At 42.4% G+C, this 21,179-nt stretch overlaps 1 protein-coding gene across 1 annotated transcript in view; it reads right to left on the bottom strand.

Moving 5' to 3' along the window:
• The window catches only part of LOC8032113 (procollagen-lysine,2-oxoglutarate 5-dioxygenase), a 193,579-nt gene extending 176,202 nt beyond the window's left edge, over nt 1–17,377 (bottom strand). Inside the window, exons 1-6 of the mRNA XM_042290845.1 lie at nt 16,588–17,377; nt 12,927–13,037; nt 11,617–11,714; nt 9,322–9,458; nt 4,756–4,870; nt 2,357–2,402 (exon numbers count right to left, since the gene is read on the bottom strand). Of these exons, the coding sequence (XP_042146779.1) occupies nt 2,357–2,402; nt 4,756–4,870; nt 9,322–9,458; nt 11,617–11,714; nt 12,927–13,037; nt 16,588–16,675 (595 nt within the window). The 5' untranslated portion in view covers nt 16,676–17,377. The remainder of the gene's footprint in view (nt 1–2,356; nt 2,403–4,755; nt 4,871–9,321; nt 9,459–11,616; nt 11,715–12,926; nt 13,038–16,587) is intronic.
• Between the last annotated feature and the right edge of the window lie 3,802 nt (nt 17,378–21,179).

The raw sequence follows: 21,179 nt of genomic DNA, 5'->3' as shown, positions 1-21,179 counted from the left end.
ATGGTTTTTTGCTCTTAGTTCTATAGGTGACACAGATTAATCCCCGCAGTTAATTGGTTAAAGTCTGAAAATCGCTGCACCGCCCCTTTAAAGCCTAATGAATGGTTACTAAGCCAAGTGAAGATTTGCCAATCTTAAGATAGAGTCAGAGGGCACATGTGAGCGCAGTGCAGATCAATGAAATCGAAAGGTAAGTTTGAAAGGTTGATGAAAGACAACAATCACAAAGCACAAGAAACCACTTCGTGAACAGTTTCTGTCCTATGGGTATATTGCTTCAAAGAAGTTCAAACAAGCCGATTTTATATTTTGCACAAAGCAAAAACTTAAAAAACTCAATGTTCTGGTTAGGGAGCAGTGAATTATAGTCAATTGTGCTCTTTCCTAGGATAGTGAAGGCTTCAAGGCAGCAAAAGTGCCTAAAGGGGAAATTTCATTTAAATTTGTTCGTGTGTGCATGTGTTTGGGAGAAAACAGAACTGTGTTTTTCTCACCTCAAAAATGAACTATGGATAGCTAAATACTCAGCTTCCATACAAATGTAGCTCTAGTTAATGGGACTAGATGCAAAAGCTACAGTAAAAATTTACAAACAATTTTCGAAAATTTTCAATGGAAAAACTGGGCTGTTCTTTTCATTAAAAGCTTTTGAAAATCTCTTATAAATTTTTAAGCAGATAATCGTAAGTTCTAAAACTTTGGCACATAGTACCAACCGCTAGAACTCCATGTGGGCGGAAACAGAAAGTTCAGCAAAGCATAGCTTATTTCTGAGGTTAGAAAAACATGTCTTTTTTTTCTTGCAAACAGCCAGTATTTCAAGTTTAGAATACATGTGCACACATCATATACTGATCCTCACTGCAAGAACCATGGTAAAATGGGTATTGCTCTTTGCAGAACATTGCTAATTCTCCCCTTTAATAGATGGTAAATTAAGATTCTTGAGGGTGCACTTAACATCATTTACATGTTATTTCATCAAAAAGCGCACATATCAAATGCAAAAAGCATCACTTTTTTCTCTGGCATCCCTTATTAAAACTACTTCAAGCAAAACACGAACTACGCGCACAACTTCCTTTGCTTCTTGAGATGATGACTACTGTGCGGGTACCCACCGAGTGTTTTTGACCTAAACTTGAAAGATGGATAAACTAGATAAACTGTAAGTATAAATTTGACTGCAGCATGCGCCCACTACCGAATTCTGTCCCCATTATCTAGTTATTCTTCGAGCACAGTTACTAACTCTTTATGAAAAGAATATACCATAAAATACAGCACACATATGTGTGCTATGGTATGTATATATACCCTGAAACATGGAACATGAGCCTGCAGCATGTAAGTGTCCCCCTTCTGTTATCCCTAAATCTGGGGATTGGCCAGAGCACATTAAGTCAGGTGCACTTAAATGAAACCATGGATTGATAGAAACTCCTTCTTGATTTCAACAGAATTAGCATCCAAACTCAGCACAGTGGCAGCAAGTGAAAACAAAGAGAGATATAGTAACTGGAACATTTTCACTTGTGATTGGGAACAGAACCGTAATGTATACAGAATATCCTTGAAACAAAAAGCACAGTGTTCTTTTTCACTGCAAAAATAAACTATGCATCGCTGGACACTAAGTCTCTGCCCAAATATACTAGTGCTAGCGGTTCGGACTATATGCCGAAGTTTCAGAGCTAACTGTTTTGTTATTCAAAAGTTATAAGCGGTTTTATTAAACCTTCAATGGAGAAATGAGACCCGTTGCTGGTAATTTGTGCCATTCAGTCATATGTACTATTCATGGGCTTCGTCGGGCACCATTTTCCCATTGAAAATTTCTGAAAATCGCTATTACTTTGGAGTAAGAGATCAGTTTATTCCGAGACTTCAATATCAGGTAAGGACTGCTAGTGCTAGATCTGGACGCAGAACGTTCAGTCGTGCATAGTTTATTTCTGTGATAAGAAAAAAACGCTGCACGTATTTTGAGGGAACACGACGCTATATGTGTTCAGAACCCTAGTGCAAGCTGCCTTTTTGAGCTGAAGGGTATTGGTGCTTCATATTCACTCCTCTCCCTTTATTAAAGGGGTGACCGGCTATCAAATGTTCTTGTGGAAAAAGCAGCCACGCAGGCTTTGTTCGCAGAATGCTCGAAGTATTCTCTGTAAATTCACATTATTTCCAGGATCAATATGAAAATAAAAAGGGACCAGTTTTTACTTCGTAAAGGGCAGGAATTCCTTTTCCAAGTGTACCCACATAAATATCATGACAAAAGTATAGTGAAAGCAAAACTTTGCTAAAACACCGTGCCATTACTCTTAAACCGAACCAGGGCAGAAACAAATCTCACCTCCGGAATTGAGAAAACGATTTCCTTTTGCGGTTGGGTAAGAAGACTGTAAAAAAAATGGAAGAGAAGCATGTAAAGACAAGCTAAATATAATTGACACTTTTCCAATTTATCTCGAAACAAAAGGTTAGCCCGAGTACGGCCCCTGGATTCGTGCTCCTTTTCTGGCAAAAGCTGCGAGATCAACAAATATTCTGCAAAATGCGAGCTTCTAAAAGACACTGGTATGCTTTGTTCACCCCTAAGCTGACAGTGCAGTGGAAGCTATCCGCTCACTGGACCAGTAATATGTCCGTCTTTCACCAAGTGATCACTCACCCTCCCGTAACCATCCGCAGAGAGCGAGGTCAGGCGATGAAACGGAGGCGACTGATTGGTTTAGTGAGTGCATAGGTCCCACTGCACTGTCAGCTTAAGAGTGATTAGAGTATAAGTGCACGTTTAGTCCAGAAAGAAAATGGTAAGCTGCAGTATGGTTGAACGCTCACGTCTATGTCTCTCTGCACTTCCATTCGTTTGTGTCTCAAAACAGGTAGGTAACAACTGTAATGTCAATGTGAGTGAAAAGAATAGCCCACTATTGAATTTCACGAGTCGCATTCTAATCTTGAGCATTACGGAAAATATGTATCAAGCAAACTTCCCGCGATGGAAATGAGAGGGGCTTTGCTTGCGTGTTCACAAGCTTACGCTGTCAATAGACGGCTTTGCTTGCGTGTTCACAAGCTTACGCTGTCAATAGACACTCTTTTCAGAAACACATGAAAGAAACGGAAATTGCTTGGATTATAACAATGCGCATGGCCGGGTAGTATGGGGAATGAAACACTTAGCCCAAGTGTGCCATGGCCGCTTTCTCTTACCCATTTGAAAGACTACCATCAAAGCTGCAGGTACCGTAACATGAACATGTGAGCAAAGGGCTAAACGTCACCTACGTCTTATTTGGGCTAACCGTGACAAACTAAAGAGTGATTCTGTTATCTAGGTTTATCTTATGGGTGATCTGAAAGGTAACCCAAATACCGTCATCGACATCTGTTTTTGTAGTTGGCTTTTGGTTCCCGATTTTAGCCAAGTGACACTGTTTGGGATGTCTTGCCAAAACAAAACACTGCAACGGGGAGCAAATTGTCCAAGAACCTTATGCATTCATTATTCTATATGCTACATTAGCAAGAGAAATCTTGCTAGCTTCATTATAAATCATTAATATAAAGTCCCCACTAAACATAGGTTGTTTAAAAGATGTGATGTGGGATTAGTGGATGCAGGAAGACTTGGTTTTTATGAAAATTTGCAAATAATTAAACAAAACGTAAGTGCAATTTCAGTGCCTATTCTACTCAGTGTAGCTCTGTCTAGAAAAATTTCATAAAGATTTAGAATGTGTTGTTTTAGGTCAGATGAAGGTCCATAAGAGAGCTAAAATGCAGTGGTGTTATTGATGACATGAAGTAGCCATTTCACATGCACAGTGAAATAATTATGAAGCTACACTCTGAAATGGTGGCTATGGGGATGACGGACAATAGCAATTGGAAGCTCTCCTTGTTCCTGTCTAACACCATTTCTGGTTTTAACTTCCGAGTGGTTCTTGGGTCTGTGAGGAAGCTGTCAAGCCGGGGGGGGGGGGGGCAAGTTTTTTTTGGGGTTGTGCCGGGGGCGGCATAAAACTGCCCCATGGGTTGCCAACCCCTCGCCTAAACTAATTAGGTAAATCGGCATTGGTGAAAACCATGTCGAGCTACACGGCAATTTTATTTTTATCCCTGCATCAATATTCTTTATCATGATAGGGTATGAACCCCCAACTTGGGTACTCATAGTGAGGAACATTGCATCATCTGCCTGCATGCAGAAAGCAAGCGGACCTGATATAACTGTTTGAATGCACCCGTAGTGATATAACAATTCTGACTGAGGTTAAAATTAAATAATTTCATTGATGTCCTCTTCAGGCTGGCTCTAGGTAAAAAAAATATGTTCTTTTGATGGGAATTGTGAATGAAGTTCACAATTTGCGTCAAGGAAATGTTTTTGCTTTGAGCCCCTTTTTACAACACCACACAACAGTGCCATTTCACCTCGGGTATTCTGTGATGTAACAGCAACTTCACGAGCAGCACACACATTACACCAGGCCAGATGAGGAACGTCAGTTCACTGATCTGGCAGCCATACCCTGGGGCTGGAGATCACAAAAAGGTAAAAATTGTCCCTTTCTTTGTTTTCCTCAGGATGAACAATTTGCGTCCTCCCTGGTTACGCAAATATTGATTCACCAATTTAGCTCGAATGGTGGTAATGGCGCAGTTGTCTTGGCAACCTACCCACCCATCCCAAGCTTGAGTCCGAAACAGAGAAATCTGGAAATATCCAAGCAAAATTATACATACCGCAAGGCTTTGATCGGGCCAACAAAACCCTTCTGCCGAAAATAGGACATTGGTGTTGAATTTATAAAACTTCTTCAGTATTTCCTTGGCTCCAGCAGCGAATATCACGTCATAGCTGGAAGGCAATGTTCCACAAATTAGCCTTGCACAGGTCACCCTAAGTTGAAATATTATAAACTCATTCAGAGAAAAACATAAGGTGCCAGATCAAAGATGGCTTTAAACACATTTATAGGATTTGGCCAAATAATCACATATGTGACCTTTCCCATAGTACTTAGAAGTGATTGCATGTTTAATGAATCAGGGGTGGAACTCATGAAATATATTTGGGAGCAGCCACGGGAGCAGCTGAAACCGCTGTTTTGGAGCAGGTTGGGAGCAGCTAAAACTACATTCTGGAGCAGGCTAGGAGCAGCTCAGATCCGTTTTCATTGCACTTCAGCTCGTGTCTTAGACGAGCACGGGAGCAATTTCAATTGTGCTTAGCAGCACAGATGAACATGAGTGGTTAGGGACCTAGGTAATGGGATAACAGTGTAACAGATGCCAAAACTTGAAACTTTGTGAGCCTTAATGAGAATCAAAAAGCAAGTACCATATGTTTCTGCAGATGGTGTCCTTGATATTTTCTGAGTGGCTTTCAGCTGCTCAAAATGCAAACCAGCACTGCTTATCGCACAACCCCCACGTGCTCGACATAGTAATTATATGTGCGAACCACGTGACGTGCGTAAGCAACGGACGTGCAGTTGCGTGGGGGAACAGGGCAACAAATTTCGAGTTTATCCTATTGTGCAACTCAATATCGAAGCAGCAGACTACAATTAACGGAGTTATCGTATTCAAAGCGATTAGCGCGGGAGCAAGGTTAAAGTACGCCGAGCAGATCTACCGCTCGCGTGACAGCAGCTGGCAGGCAAGGTTTCGGATCGGACCGCGTTTCAGTTCTATCAAATCGCAATTATCTTGCGGGAATGCTGTTTCAACTTCTAACGATGAAGTACTAAAAGGAGTATTTTGCTCATTTGGTTTCAATTGGCTGACGTCCGGATCCCGGGCTGCAGAGCCTCAGGCAATCTGACGCTTAACGACTCGACCTCACCTCGGCCGACTTGCTTAACAGCTTATGGTTGAAGAATAGCAGTCCAGTCGCAGGTGTAGCGATTCGAATCCGATCCCCGAGTTTTTTCGCGCGCTTCCGACTCGGGATACACAGGGAGAATAAACAGAACAAAGGATTGCAAGGCCGACCAAGCTAAACGGGCTAATTGTTGCCAATCGAGTCGATAGGAACCGAAACCAAGACAAAATACTTTTTTGTTTTTGGCGCACGTTGTGCGATTTGGTGCATAATGGCGCAAGGTATTGGCTGTGGCGCAGTTTCCGTGAAATGGCGCAGGATGGCGCAGACAAATGCGTCTGGCGCAAAATGGCGCAAATGGCGCAAAATGGCGCAAATTGCGCAGCCGTTCCACCCCTGTGAATTCACTTGGGTACATATCTCACACATTCTTCAGGTTATTTTTTACTTAGATGCTTAAAGGGGCCCTCCGGAGCGTTCTGCGATGGTCTATTTAGGGCAGTAACTCAATCTACAGGCCCTAAGGATCCTAAAAATCATAATACTACCGTCTTGCGCGGCGGATTTCCCCATTAAAATTGCTATCAAAGTCCCCGGCAAGCCTCCCTTCCTGAGATGACCCTGGAAAACGGGAGGGGCATCCCTTTACGCGTCAGCCAATAGCAAGCGAAGGATTCCGGCGTCACTGCACGTCACCAACGCGGCCAACCGCCGACCCGCGGAGGAATCTCTCGAACACGCGCGGACCGTCGTCAAGGAGCCCGGACTTTGTGCTCGGCAGTCGCCGTTCGTTGCACCACACCGTCGCGCTGCTACTGCAATACGCAGTCGCATTCCACAGATGACAAGGAAAAGTTTGACTTGTTGACGTGTAAGGATCGCAAAGCTGGCTTCGGAGTCGGGATCCACGGGAAGAAGGAACACGTGTCCCGCAAACGCACGCCTGCAGACGCCCCGGGAAACAGACGAGCCGACGCGCCGACGCATCACCCCCTAGCAACAATCTTGCGGGGAGAAAACATAGTTCGCTGGTTTTGGAGCAATAATTGTGGACTATGTTTCCCGCACCACAATCAGTTTACGTTTTTCTCAAACTCTAATTTACAACAAGCTTAAAAAGTGTTGCAATAATAACGTTCACATTCACCGCGAGATGCAGCATTTCCATTGGACAAGTTATAGCGATGAACAGGGAATGGGGATTGTCTTCCAAGAGAAAATAGTCCCGATATATTTCTACTGCCATCTGCTTAATAAACGGTTTTGTAATCTAAAACTTTGTATACATATTAACTTGCACCTACTACGCAATATAACAACATAAACAGACGATCGCAGAAAACTCCGGAGGGCCCCTTTAAATTCAATTAGAAGAAAATGCATGCTCGAAAATTCATACAGGCAATGCAGTTTGAAATACAGTATTTTCTTAAAAAGATACTTCAACGAAATTTGAAATATACCCTTTGTGTTCCGAAATAGGCTCAGTATGATCCACAATATCCGTAAATGATAATCGCACGTTTGTATTTTGAGCCTGATGGCTACATGCAGGGCTGTAACCAGGGGGGGGGGTTAGGGGGTTCTGACCCCCCCCGAAATTTTTTTCTGGGTACGGCCCTGGTCGGTGCACTGGCAGCCAGCCGATTTTAATCTCCACCTCTGCGCACGCGCAGTGGTGCCGGTCGGCTACCGGGGACCAAACCGGGACCGGTTCTCCGGTTCGCTGTAACTCTCCATTATATGCCACCGATGCACATGATTCATAAGCGAAAATAAGACAATAGACACTTTCAAAATGGCCGCCGTTGTCCCCGAAATTTTTTTCATGGTACGGCCCTGGCTACATGTATTTTTCGTTATAAACTGCCCACCCTGGCAAGCGCTCGGAGAGCAGCCAGTGGAGAGCACTTGACATCCGCCGCAATCGTGAAATATGTTGTCTCAAGACGAGCAAAGCTGCGGCGAGGCTGACGTCGAGAGTATGTCCTAACCGTTCTAGCCACAGAAGCGGCCGAAGCATTCCAGCAATCGATCGGGCCACTGCAACCAACCCCAAACCTGCCTTTGTACGAATTTTGGGTGATGGGTTAATCTTCTATAATTTTGTAGAGGGACAATAGCGATGTCTGAGAACCACAAAAGAGAGTCTCGGCGAGAGGGGAGTTTTTCCTTCCCCTCTTCTCTCGTGGTGGCCGGAGGTAAGACAGTTATTGTCACTGCCTGTCAAGGTTCGTAGATGGGCATTACAAACAAGGCGTTAGCAGCATCCACCAGTTGCTCTTTGCTAATTGTTTAATTTGTTTTAAAATTCCTTTTAGTGTCTTTTTCAACAAGAGATTGGTTTGCCTGACGTGATACTGTTCCTTTGAACATGAATAGACCAAGAAATAAGCAATAGTTGTAGTATCCTTTTAAGGCATTGGTAGGTTAATAAATATAAATATATTGCTACTATATTTCTCTAGTCATTTCTTTTTTTTTAGATCTGTCGTAGCTCATGCAGTCCTAAATCACATTTCGATCAGAATAAGATACACACAGCAATTTTCAAATGAACTGAAAACATGAACCTCGGTACAAAACACACATCTTTGTCAATGCGAAAGACTGCTTGTAAGACTCATTCATAACTAATAAAATATGCCAAAAACCTCAATTATTACCTTCCAATTTCTACCATGTGAAGCACAGATAGTAGTACCTTAGCAATCACAAGGCAAAGCTATAGAGCAGTTTCATAAAACACTTCTTCACCGCCCCGTGCTCCAACAGCTCATGAACTGCATCTGCCACTTCCCCCTTTCGTTTGCACGCAGATGATTATTGGCATTTTTGGCGCCCATGAAACACAGATCCATGGCGAGTGGCTTCGTCGATGACAGAACTCGACAAGTATGAATGGGGACGTGTTTGTTATGCATACAACCACGCTAATTTGTCTTTTTTTCCAATCAGAGTCGCCCTGGCTGCATCTACCGGAGACATCCTGGCCCCCGACGGGTCAACCTCTCGATCACCACCGCCTCTAACTCCGAATAAAACCGGTGTGTATAAAAATCAAGTACCAGGCAATGCTCCATTAGGTTCTCAACTACTCTGGCTGGTGCAGTCAATCCTGACATGAAAAAACTCGAGTGAGCTGGAAAACACCACCTCTGTGCATAGAAAGACCAGAGGCATCAAAAATATTCTGGAAATGGGGTGGGGGGTGCAACGGTGGTGGTAGGGTGGGGAGGGGCAAGCAATATTTTCTGCCTCCTTCCCCGTATCACTTTCATGAAAGTTTTTAAATGTTTGAGAGGGGGAAGCAGCGCAAATCCTGCCTTCCTGTTCGGATGCCACTGAGGAAGACATAGGGCGAAAGTTCGTCGACATGGCATCTGGCGTGATTTTGAGTGGGAAGCATATCATGTGAAACCTCGCCACATGTCAACGGATTACAAAATGGAGCATATTAAGAACATGAGAGGGCACCATACCTGTCCACAAACATGAGGATCACGGACGTGTCATCTTTGTAGTCGACGGCAGCCTTCCTGAGGAGCCTCACCTTGTAGCCTCCCCCCATGCCCCGTGCCATGTCACCCCCGAGCCATTCCTGGTTCATGCCCAGGACCTGAAGGGAGGTCGGAAGAAATGCTGCAGGCTCCCAGGACCCGCCCACACCAAGAGCTACAGTCGAATCTCGTCACTCAAACTCTCTTAATTCAAACTTGCGGATAATTCAAACTAACATGCAGGTCCCTTCCTATGCGTCTCTGTGGGGAAAAACTCCAGATAATTCCAACTTTGCTTTGTTCAAACAAATTTTCGGTCCCCCTCAAGTTCGAATTATTGAGATTCGACTGTATAAAGCTAGGAACGTCGCCCGGGGCTAATCGTACAACCCTCATACCCGTTTTTAAACTCCTACATGGTGCTCCACATCGAGAAACTGGAGTGGATTTTGAGGCCTGCAAGGAGAACCCTTACAAAACTGAGCAATATGTGAAAACCGACCTGAGGTGCATAAATCGATGCGAATATTCCACTCCTTTTTAGTTTTTAGGCAGCAGTACCACAGTAATGTTGCATGATTGTGCTCCTTTTCTGCATCGAAGTCTACTAGTAATGACACTTGGTATACAAAGTAAAATTTAAAAAAGATGAGCATGCTTTTTTTCTTGTCAAAATGACAATATAGTAAACTAAAAAATGCTTGAAGTATGCGCGAGCTGGTGTGTGTCACGCGTGATGAGAAATCTCAGGACTTGGGTGAAACACAAAATTGAGAGGCAGAAAGAAAAGGAGACAGACAGTACAAAAATTTAAACTACGGAGACTGAGAAGAGAGGCACGACCATAGTTTCTTATTTATGAAGAATGCCAATCAAATGGGGAAGAAATTGCTTGTATGCCAATGCAACTGAGTGACCGCCTTTTTTAACCACAATGCTGGACTACAGTAAAACCTCGTTATAACAAAGTTGAAGGAGCGGTCGTAATTATTTCGTTATAACCATTAGTTTGTTATAGCCAATGTCCATTTCTTCCCACTATTAGCAAGCGAGGGGAATTATGATTGCTTTGTTATATCCATTAGTTTGTTATATCTCGTTTTGTTATAACGAGGTTTTACTGTATTTCTATTTTAATTTTTCTATTTCCACCTATACTTACCCTTCCTGAACCCACTGATACAAAAAAGCAGCACAAAAGCTGTGCAAGAACTCCCGACCTTGACGCCTTCATGTGCATGTGTCTGTTTTAAGGTAGTGACATCAAACCATTTTGCATTGTGACTTTTTTTTTTGAGCACAAGAGCCTTTCCCAGCACAAGCTCTTGGCTTTGACTGTGCAACAATGCTCATGTGCCATGCATAAAAAAAAAGATTAGTAGCCATATTATTTAAAGAGGAGCTCTGGCATCAATTTGAACATTTTCAACTACACATTTTCTGAAAGAGTACAAAAAACTGAGCCTGGAGCAGAAAGTAAATTTCCCAAAAACTTTCCAAATAATTTTTAATTTTAGAAATACGATATAACCGAAACCAAGACTAACCTGCAACTTTACTGGTCTGCCCTCTAGTTGCGACATCAGATGTTGTACAAACATCAGCACATGAGCAGCTTTGAGCCTGTTTCGCCCAGCGTCCCAACCACTCAAAAGGTCATTGCAACCGTTCGTGGGAAATAATGGACTGCGATTCTTCGATCTCGCCTTAGTCAAGCAATGGCCGGCAAATACTAAAGATTTTCAGCACGAGATTTCAGACAATTTGTTGTTCGCACTCTAACTGCTGGCATCCCCTTGAGAGAACCGCCCGCGGCGGCAGCACTCGCAATCTACCAACGTGCGGACCCAGATGCTGCTTCAGAAGCAGAATGGTACAGAAAGCAGTGGTGTAGCTACCGGGCAGGCCAAGGGCCCCTGGGCCCCGGGTACCAGGCGTCCCAGTCACATAGGGGGTGCCACCTCTGGAAGCATCTGGCAGCACCCGGTGGCAGATGTTTTTCTATTTCTTTCTATTTTTAATATTGTGTATGTGCCTTCAATGACCCACGACTTAGATTATCTTTGGTAAAAAACAGCCACGAAGAAGAGACCAAGCACGACTTAAACCGGCCAGTTCTCGATCGGCAATTTTCGGGTGAAAATAAAACGAATTTCGAGCATCAAATTGTGTTCTGAGTAGTTGGGCATTTAATGTATCATGTACAAATGAAAACCTTGGCAAGCATAAATACCCTGTCAGTGTCCCTTTAAGAAGTGCACTGCAATTGGGACCTACCTTTGGCTTCAAGCCGTACACTTCTGCAGATCGTGCAAAACGTTTGTACCCATCCGTTTCCTCAGAGGCAACCGTAAATATGACGAGGCGATGGTTACCTGAAATGTGGAAATAAAAATTAAATGCCTATCTAGCCAGTAGAGGAAAGGCATTCATTAGTTTCACCACATTGTGAAAATGCCAATGGGGTCAGTGCGGAATTCAGTATATGAGATTGAGGATTCCTACACAGTACTCATTTTCATTTCATCACTAAAAAGAGAAGCCATGATGCCCCATGGTTCTTTTCACTTCTCCAATATTAATGGTCCCTTCCCATGAGAAAACCTTGAGTGAGGAAGACATCACACAACCGTGCTACGACAAATCAGTCAGACTAAACACTTTTGACACCCTCCGATTTTGCCTCAAATAGTTGAGGGAGCCTTTAGCACGTTAACAGAACCCCGTTTGTGATTTAACACACTTCATCAAAGACTCACGGGGACAAGACTGTTGCAAACGCCCGTGCTACGCAGATTCATAAACAGTGAATGTTGTGCAAGAAAGATCCCCTTCTCTCACAAAGAACATATGAAGTACTGTGTTTCCTGCCTGAAAACTCACTCGAATTTGCTACAAGCTGAAATGTTTTTCATATTTCACTTAATTAGTATGATTTATTCTTCTGCATATTTTCATTATGTTACAATGTAGTAAGCAAGCTGCGATCTGGGGAAAAGTGTTGCGACAGCCCATGCAGCTTTTGCGCACTATTCTACTTCATAAAGAGAAATGTGTCATGTAACAACTTATTTCATACCTTTAAATAAGAAAGTTTTTTTTTTTTTAACTCATAAGTTTTTTACAACTTTTTTTATGTAAAGCTAACACTTTCTGTATATATTTATGAGATTCTAATTCTGTTGGTGAAAACCCAAACTAAACAGCATTAAAAAAAAATGTGGGCTCCCACTGAAGGTAGAATGTTCAAAAGAAATACCCAGTCATTTGTGGAGAGGAATTAGATTGTAGCTATGGAATGGTCTTGAAGGAATTTTTTTCCCAGATGTGTCCTTGCCCCCCCCCCCCCCCCCCCGCCCACAGGAAACATTTCTTTTACTTCATTTTCTAAAAAGCCAATACAGATTGTTGCACAGAATTCCTGCACATCAGGCAAGAAACCTTTGTCGTTAAAATGGCAATTTTGAAGGGTATGTTCTGCGTACAACAAAGTATTATCCACTGGTACTTACACTATGTCATACATTTTATGACCACACTAAACTTGAAGGTTCTCTACAAAGTTTCAGAGTAGGTTCACAGCTTACCATGCGCAGCAGATTCGGTGTCATTTCCCGAAGTAATAGAGTTGTACTGCTCGGTGTTGTCGACAGGTGCTTGACATGCAATGTTGCCTTCTGTAGCCACATCACAAAACTCTGCAATGTCGACAGAAAAACAAAAGATATTCTAGTTGCACCCAATTTCACGCGAAATTCCTTAAATTCAGCAAGTGGTTAGAATACTGATAGATGAAATGTGACAATTCCTAGCCCTTTCGATTCAACACAGATTATGTTTTGTTATGTTCAGCTATCTAGCACCGACCAAAATTGAGCATGCACGGAATATGGTTGCACAGCATTATACTGCAGTGATGGTCATCCAGTAGCATCTAATGCGGAGAGCAAGACGTCTGCTTCTTGTGCAGGAGTTGCAGAGACATCAGAGCAACGCCAAACTCCGATTGGCTTTGATTGAAAGAATAGTGGGTAGACTTCAATGCTTGAGGTCTATTCACTATTTTTTTTCAATCAACCAATAAGAGTTCACCATTCTGACATCATCGCAACCCCTGTGCAAGAAACAGACGAACTTGCGCTCCGAATAGCAAGAGATTATGAGCTGAAATACACAAGAGTTTCATAACTAGCATATTCAGGCATGCTGGTAAAGCACATGCAAACTTAAAACAACAAAAAAAACACTGTACGGGGCAAATAATTTTAATGAGCCATTAACTTACAGGGTGAGTCAAGCAGGTTGTTGGCCCTTCGAAGGGACCACATAAATTGGTTACTTAATGCGTTGCACTAAGCTCTTTTACAGAGCTGGCTAAAGACAATGCATTTTGTGCATCGAAGCTTGGAACAACAAGCATAACCCAGTGAAGAATAAAAAATTAAAAGGGTGAATTCGCTAACTTCAGCATCCGTCTGATCAGCGCGACAATCGACAGATGGCGACAGCTGCCAGCACATAGCCGGAACAGCCTGTCAAAGAATCTTTCCTGCTACGTTTTTGTGAGCATTTAGTGTGTTTCATAAGTAAAAGTAAAAAAATGCACTACACCAAAACAGCCCGCACCACATTTAGCTTCAAAACATTGTTTGCTATTGCTGAGGCCGAAAGAAGTGCGCAGCTGCTGTGGCCACCTGCAGCCCCACCTGTAGTGTGCCTAGAAGTGAGATTGTATCCAATTGCTCGATTGGGATGACGCGGTTTACAAGCCACATTTGCATTACAAGGTGCAAGGAGGAGACGAAAGCGTCGATTGTCTGCAAGCGTCTCTCCGCAACCCGCTATCCTCCTCGCAACGTGACAACAGACGCATACACACGTGCAAGCAGTCTGTGCAGAATGTGTTCACCATTGAACTGCTAACTCTCTGTGTGGTTTGATTGTTTTCCTTTTTTTAAATCTAGGCTCTCGAGCCAGCTGCACTCTTACGTGCCACCATATGTCAGCTGCTGTGCCAATCAGATGCCTTTTGCCACCACTTCTGCACTGTAGGTGGCAAATTCACACTCTTAACTTTTGAGTTAGCACAAATAAGCTCATTGTTTGAAATTTTGATTGGATACACAAAATGCAACATTTTTTCACCCTCCCCATACGAAAACTTAGCGTGATGCATTAAGGAAGCGATCTACGCGGCCCCTTCAAAGAAACGATTATCCATTTGACCCATCCTGTTCAGGGCAGCAGACATAACTGTTTTTTGCTGCAGTAGAATTTTTTTACAAAGCTGTAAATGGCAAATATTTGCTTTCATTTCTTTTTGCAAAAAATAAAAATGAGATTTTTTTTATGTCTCAAGATTTTTGAAAATCTATTTCTTTCGAAAACTAAAAACTATGTTTAGTCATCGAGATGTTCAATGCTAGACACTGATCACCCTAGTTTTCCGCCGTTAATCCACCTTCATCAAGATATATGTCCCGACATCCTGCAGAGCTATACAGGGTGTTTGCACCACTTCAGGCAGCCATGTCAGAGGTAATACTTCCGGTTCTCCCATGTTTACCTTGTGTTTGGGTGGGTGTGCGAAGACTCTTGGTTTACTAGTGAGCAATTGCATGAGAGATATATGCTCTAGAAATGCCCGTGTCATGCTTCTGAGCGGCCGAAGTGCACCAGCACAAACAAAATGTCATAAGTGGAGTTCTTTCAACCGGGCCAATTACAGCACATAAAAATGCAAGGTGACATGGTGTTCAAAGAAAGAAACATTGAATACCAAAGCAAGCAAGTCAGAGCACTAGAGAGACTGATGTCGCACTGAAGTAAGCGTAATTAAAGTCGGAAGACTGTATGCTAAAGCCAAGACCCGGCTCAGCGAACCCTGCGGGGAAGCTTGGCACGTATCTTCGGTGCCTGGGGAAGGTAGGTGCCCACCGCCGATGCCTCGCTGTTTACGAACTAGCTGAACGCATATAATGACTCGTAGATTTTAAGTCGTTCTTAGGTGTATGGACCAGGCAGCTTGAATAAGTAGCCACGATACCTTCGGCAGATTTGTCATGTCTTTGAGGAACAAGTGCTCTTTCTTTTTATCCAAGCGATCAGGAAGGCATGTCGATACCGTATAAGTAAATTTCAAGAAGTACCACAGTTGGTCCTCGTTGGGGAGACTTCTGAACTATGTGCTAATCACTGCAGGTTCTCAAAAGCAAGCCAAAACATTAGTCAACCGGAAGTAACATACTTCTCCTGGAAGTTTGGTCATGTTTGTTTTTGTGTGCCTCTGAACAGCCACCACTCAAAGAGTGAGAGAGAGAGATAATGTACTTTTCCTAAAATAAAATGGTCGAAGTGGGCATTTTAGTAGCTCCTGGATCTACTCAGGATTCCACATTGTAATAGGAAAATCACTACTTTTATTTCTTATTCTTATTTCTTTGTCGAGGTAATCGCTCGAGTCCATTAAAATTGTAAGACATCTCTCGGCCACAAAATTGCATGTTCGAGAAAAAGTGCGATGTGCAGTAAAGAAACTAACTCGTAATGCCCAATAAATCAATGGCACATCAAAAACTAGAGTCATGGCAACTTAAACACCGGATATTTATTACTTCCTGAAGTTGCGAGGGACCTTGAGAGAAATTAGTCTGCCTGCTAGAAGTTTGAATTTCTGTTCCACTTTCGACAGACCCTATTGCAAACGTACACTTGTACGAGAACATTAAAAAAATTTCTAAAATCAGCAATATTGTGAAATTTATACGTGGTACCGCCAGACAGTTACCGTTTGAGGTGCACGCCGCTACGTTGCCTTACGTCTCTTTTAAAATCCAGATCGTACAAGCACATCATCACAAAAGCGCTACTAAACGCGCAAAAGCTGCCGGAAAAACGACGGGTCAATCGGTTACTTGATCCGTCCATGACGTGAAGCACTCCGGAAAGAGAAACTAAGAGCGAAAGTTGGCCGGGCATCACCTCGCCTCCTTCGGAAACACGACACACTACCAAATCCCGGCTCCGAACGTTAAAATTTGTTCCAAAGCGCCTCATGAAGACGATAGTTTAATAAAACACCAGAACATTAGATTCCGACATCCGTCCGAGTTCAAGTGCCCGTAGGAGGCAAGTCAGGCAAGTCGCTCAGGTTGGGGCTACGCACGCTGTTAAACCCTTAATGATCCCGTCGATGGTGACGTGAGAGCTAAAATGGATCACCGCTCTGATCGAAGGGAATATACGCACCGGTTCCGCTGTGCGAATCCTCTCCGGGTACAGGATAAACGATCAGGAACACGGAGATCAGAGCGAGCAGCAGTCGAGCGTCGGCCATGTTGATCCCATGCAGTCTCTTTCACTTTCCCCTTTCGTAGGCGCTCTCTCTCTTCCTTTTCTTGGAGGGCGCGGTTGTGCGGAGAAATTTTTTCGCAGATGGTTTCGATTGGTCACTCCTGCCGAAAAGACGAGGAAGATATTTCTGGATGAGCCTGGTTCAGCGCAACAACTTAACTAACCGTAGAAATAAGCGCGCTCTCCCCTCTGACGCGCCCTTGATGCGTTACGACACAGAGATAGCTACACCGTACACGTTTCCTTGAGCGTCTTTACAAGGAAATCTGGCACTAACCATAAAGGTTTCGTTTTGTTTAATAGATATGGCCTTGTTTTTAACGGTTCTGATGAAACGCTGTAGTGGTTCGCGCAACAAGGATATTTTCAGCGGCAATAAGAAAGATTCCGAGTGCCTCGATGCAGAAGAAAGTGTGTTCGATAAAGTCGGCAAAGCTTTAAAAATTCACAGACAATGTACGCTCGTCGTGCAAAGTATCCTAATTGGAAGCAAAATCGCGCAACCGAAGTCTGCGAAGCAATAAAAAAAAAATTAGGCATTTCTTTTATGTTTTCGTGCTCAGTGAGAACCGATGCGAGGATGTGATACGTGACCCATTGCACGACTTTGAAACAAAAACCACAAGCGAGGTCATACGGCGTTCTGGCGTAACGGCATAGCGGCGGCTTGAGTAAAATAAAAGATAAGTTTCCGGAGACGAGAAAGAAAGTCTGTCGTCTCAAGTTGCAGGCGTTGCAGGCCTCGACCATAGAGGCCTCGACGGCTCCGCTTCCGTGTCTTCCCGCAGATAAGCCGCACGCGGATTCGAAGTTTTTTGTAATAAAATTTTCTTGTAAAATATATATATATATATATATATATATATATATATATATATATATATATATATATATATATATATATATATATATATATATATATATATATATATATATATATTGTGTGTGTTTATGGTGGGCACTTACGCTACTTTTTGTTAATTCTAGAGGCGCATGTAGCACAGAAAGTCTTCGAAAGTATCGATAATCTAAAATAATTATGCGAAATTGCTATAATAAAGAATACATGTTTGTTTGTTTGTTTTTGTTTGTATGTTTGCTTGTTTTTATACCTAAGAAGCTAGGGCGAGGGTAAGACTGACCGTGGAGGAGGAAGCAGACGGAACGTTGGAGAAGAGAGGAGGAAACCTCCTTCTCTCTTTAGCGTTCCGGCTGCTTCCTCCTTCCCGGGCCCCGGTCATTCTTACCGTCGCCCTGCCTTCTTAAATTACAATTATTTATTTTTCAAAAAAAAAAAAAAATGAGCAATAAAAAAAAAAAAAAAAAAAAAAAAAAAGGATCGGTGGCCGAGTGAGCTAGCGTACACCATCTCGGAGCACGTGGAGCGAAAGCTCGCGCTGCAGAACCCAGAGATCCTGGGTTCAATCCTAAGCCCTGCCCGTTTCGATTTGGATGAGCATGCATCGTACCGGCGTGCAGTCGTATATAACAACTGCGTGATGCACGTTAAAGACCCCAGGGTAGCGGTTGTACTGCACTGGCTAAATTTTTCATCTACAGCTGGGAGACAAGTCACCCGTTGAGGCAGACTAAGTTATAGGCTGCCTCAACGGCACCCTAGTGCATGCATAGTTACAGACAATAACGCGGTCTGAGTACTATAAGTTGGTTAATTAACTGAAATCTGTTCATGAACTTTATTTCATTTCGTGAAAATAAACATATCGTTACAATCAGAAACTTGTGGGCGTCGTCGAAAACCACTACATCAGTAAATTAAAGAAAAAAACGTGGAGCGCATGGGAAACAGTGTGGTGCCCCAAGGTCACCGCTCGTGCAACAAGCACGAGACTTTCGGAGCTAAAACGCACCCGCGCGGTTTTTCATTTCTTATGCATCTGTTTGTTCGCTTGATTTTTACTTTTTTATTGTGTGTACCAAAGTGAAGACTACTGTGTTTTTTACACATTAAATAAAGATTTATTATTATTATTATTATTATTTTTATTATTATACTTTCGTCGCTCTTATTCAACATCTATGTTAATGATATGGCTAGCGCAGTTACCAACTGTATGATATACCAATACGCTGACGATACCCTTGTATTGACTCATCATCTTTCATACCCAAAAGCAATGGAGATGCTTCAACGATCTTGTAATGAGCTCATTGATTGGTTTAATCAAAATCTGATTGCTATAAATGTATCTAAAACAAAGCTCGTATGCTTCCACAGTCCTTTGAAAGTTGTTTCGCTAAATATTCCACTTTTTTTACACAAATCTAATTGTTTCCCGTGCCATTGTGATAAAGTTCCATATTCTGACACAGTGAAATATCTTGGCATTCTCTTCGACTCTCATCTATCATGGAATTCGCATCTCACTAAAATCTGTGCTAAACTTAGGAGTGTCTCCTGTTTGCTTTATAACATCAAAACATTCGTGCCCTTCGGTTTGCGCAAGCGCATAGCTTATTCATTAGCCTACACACATTTGCGCTATGGCATAACTGTATTTGGCCAATGCTCGAGACTATGGCACAAAAAAGTGAACGGTATCTTAAGAGGAATTTTGAGAAATGTGTGCTATGGCATGAGTGTTTCCAATTTAGATTTATTTCAAACTTTATCGATGCAGAACTGTCAATATTTGTTCCTAGAGACGGTAGTGCTCAATTACAACTGGAAGGACAACTTTAAATCTCCTCACCCCGCCACGCGGCAATTGCGGAAAGTTCCACTCTACGCCGTTCCAACATGTTATACACGGTATGGGAAAAACATGCGTTCATTTTATGTCCCTCACATTTTCAACGAGGTACCACCAAGTCTCTCGAACTTTACTTAAAAAAAAAAAAAAAAACTTAAAAAAGAACTACGCAATATATTTATCAACGAAGAAACAAAGTGATCTTTTTTTTTTTGTAAATTATTTATTGTTTCGCGCAGAAACTATCTTGTCTATCATTTATTGTTCTCATTTATTTGTATGTGAGTGGCACACTCTAACGTGTTGCTATACGAGTAACTACTTTAGCTTCCCTGCAATACACGTTCGTGTTCATTTTCTAATACTCTATTAATCTGCTTGGCATGAACTTGATCCTTTGAAATTTGACTTTTGATGAAGTGTGACTCTGAACTGGTGCTTTCTTATTGCCTTGTGTTTTTGTCTTTTTTTCTATTACTTTCTGAAACTCTCCTGTGAATCATGGTAACCTTTAGGTTCAGTCCCACAAGCCCCTGTTGGCTTAGACGAACCTGCCTTCTGCTGTTTTGAACTAACACAGCGTAAATAAATTTACTATTACTATTATTACTATTATTATTATTATTATTATTATTATTATTATTATTATTATTCATATCACCCCCCTCTGGAGATTTCATTTCATTTCATTTCATTTATTTACCTCAAGGGCGTCTTTTGAGGACGCATTACATGAGGGGGTGGCAATAAATGGGAATACAATATAAAACATAACGTAAGAACACTAACACAACCACATCTCGTCTAACCACAAAATAAAACAAGATATATATATATACACAAACATATGTTCCCTACTCATTGAACAAAAGCACGCACATTTCTTCAAACGCTGTAATATCTAAGTTGGTTACAAGATGATCTGGCAAGTTATTCCATTCTGTTATACATAATATTAAGGGAGAAAACATGAATGAGTTATTATGGGAGCGGTATTGAAAGAGTTTACATGTGTTGTCGTTTCGAGGAGATCGTGGTAGCTCTTGGAGAGGGCATGAGGCGTTGTTTACAGAGTCATTCTAATGTGTCTAGTCACAATTTTTCCGCTGGAGACTACGTTGGTTTATACAACCATTTTGCCGAATACGATTGGTCATCGATCATTCGATGCACTGACGTCGATGAACAGGTTCGTGAGTTCACACGCATCGTTCGAGAAGGGATGCACCAGTTTATCCCGTTACGGAGAACCGCAGGTTCTAGGTTTCCCTTTTGGTTCTCACGTGAATTACGCAGATTAATGAATAAGAAATTGCACGCTCACAGAAAATTTAAAAAGAACGGTCTCCCTGGATGGAAATCAGAATTTAGGCGTCTAAGGTCTTCATGCAGGGAAGTTATGAGGCGTGATCGTCAGAGGTACGTTAATTCTGTTGAGCTGCATTTAACTCAGAATCCCATGGAATTTTGGAAATACGTTCGGTCTCGATCAAAGACAAAATGTGGGAGGGAGATCACATTGCTGAACTCACAGGGAAACTCGACCACAGATGTTTGCGAAATTTTTGCCCACCACTTCCAGTCCGTATTTAGGCATCAACCGAACTCTCCCATTAACGCCGCGCCAGCTGCCTCTAGTAATTCAACCTGTATTGCGTTTTTTGATGAGGAGCTATTACATGAGTGTGTAAAGAAGATGAAGCCGTCTTTGTCTTCTGGCCATGACGGCATTCCGTCGGTCCTATTGAAGGCCTATAGTGCAATATTTATCCC

The sequence above is a fragment of the Ixodes scapularis genome, unplaced genomic scaffold, assembly GCF_016920785.2.
Source record: "Ixodes scapularis isolate PalLabHiFi unplaced genomic scaffold, ASM1692078v2 PGA_scaffold1__304_contigs__length_218370807, whole genome shotgun sequence".
NCBI classification, from domain to species: Eukaryota; Metazoa; Arthropoda; class Arachnida; order Ixodida; family Ixodidae; genus Ixodes; species Ixodes scapularis.
The sequence above is the reverse complement of the archived record's forward strand: the minus strand, read 5'-3'. Positions and strand labels throughout refer to the sequence as shown.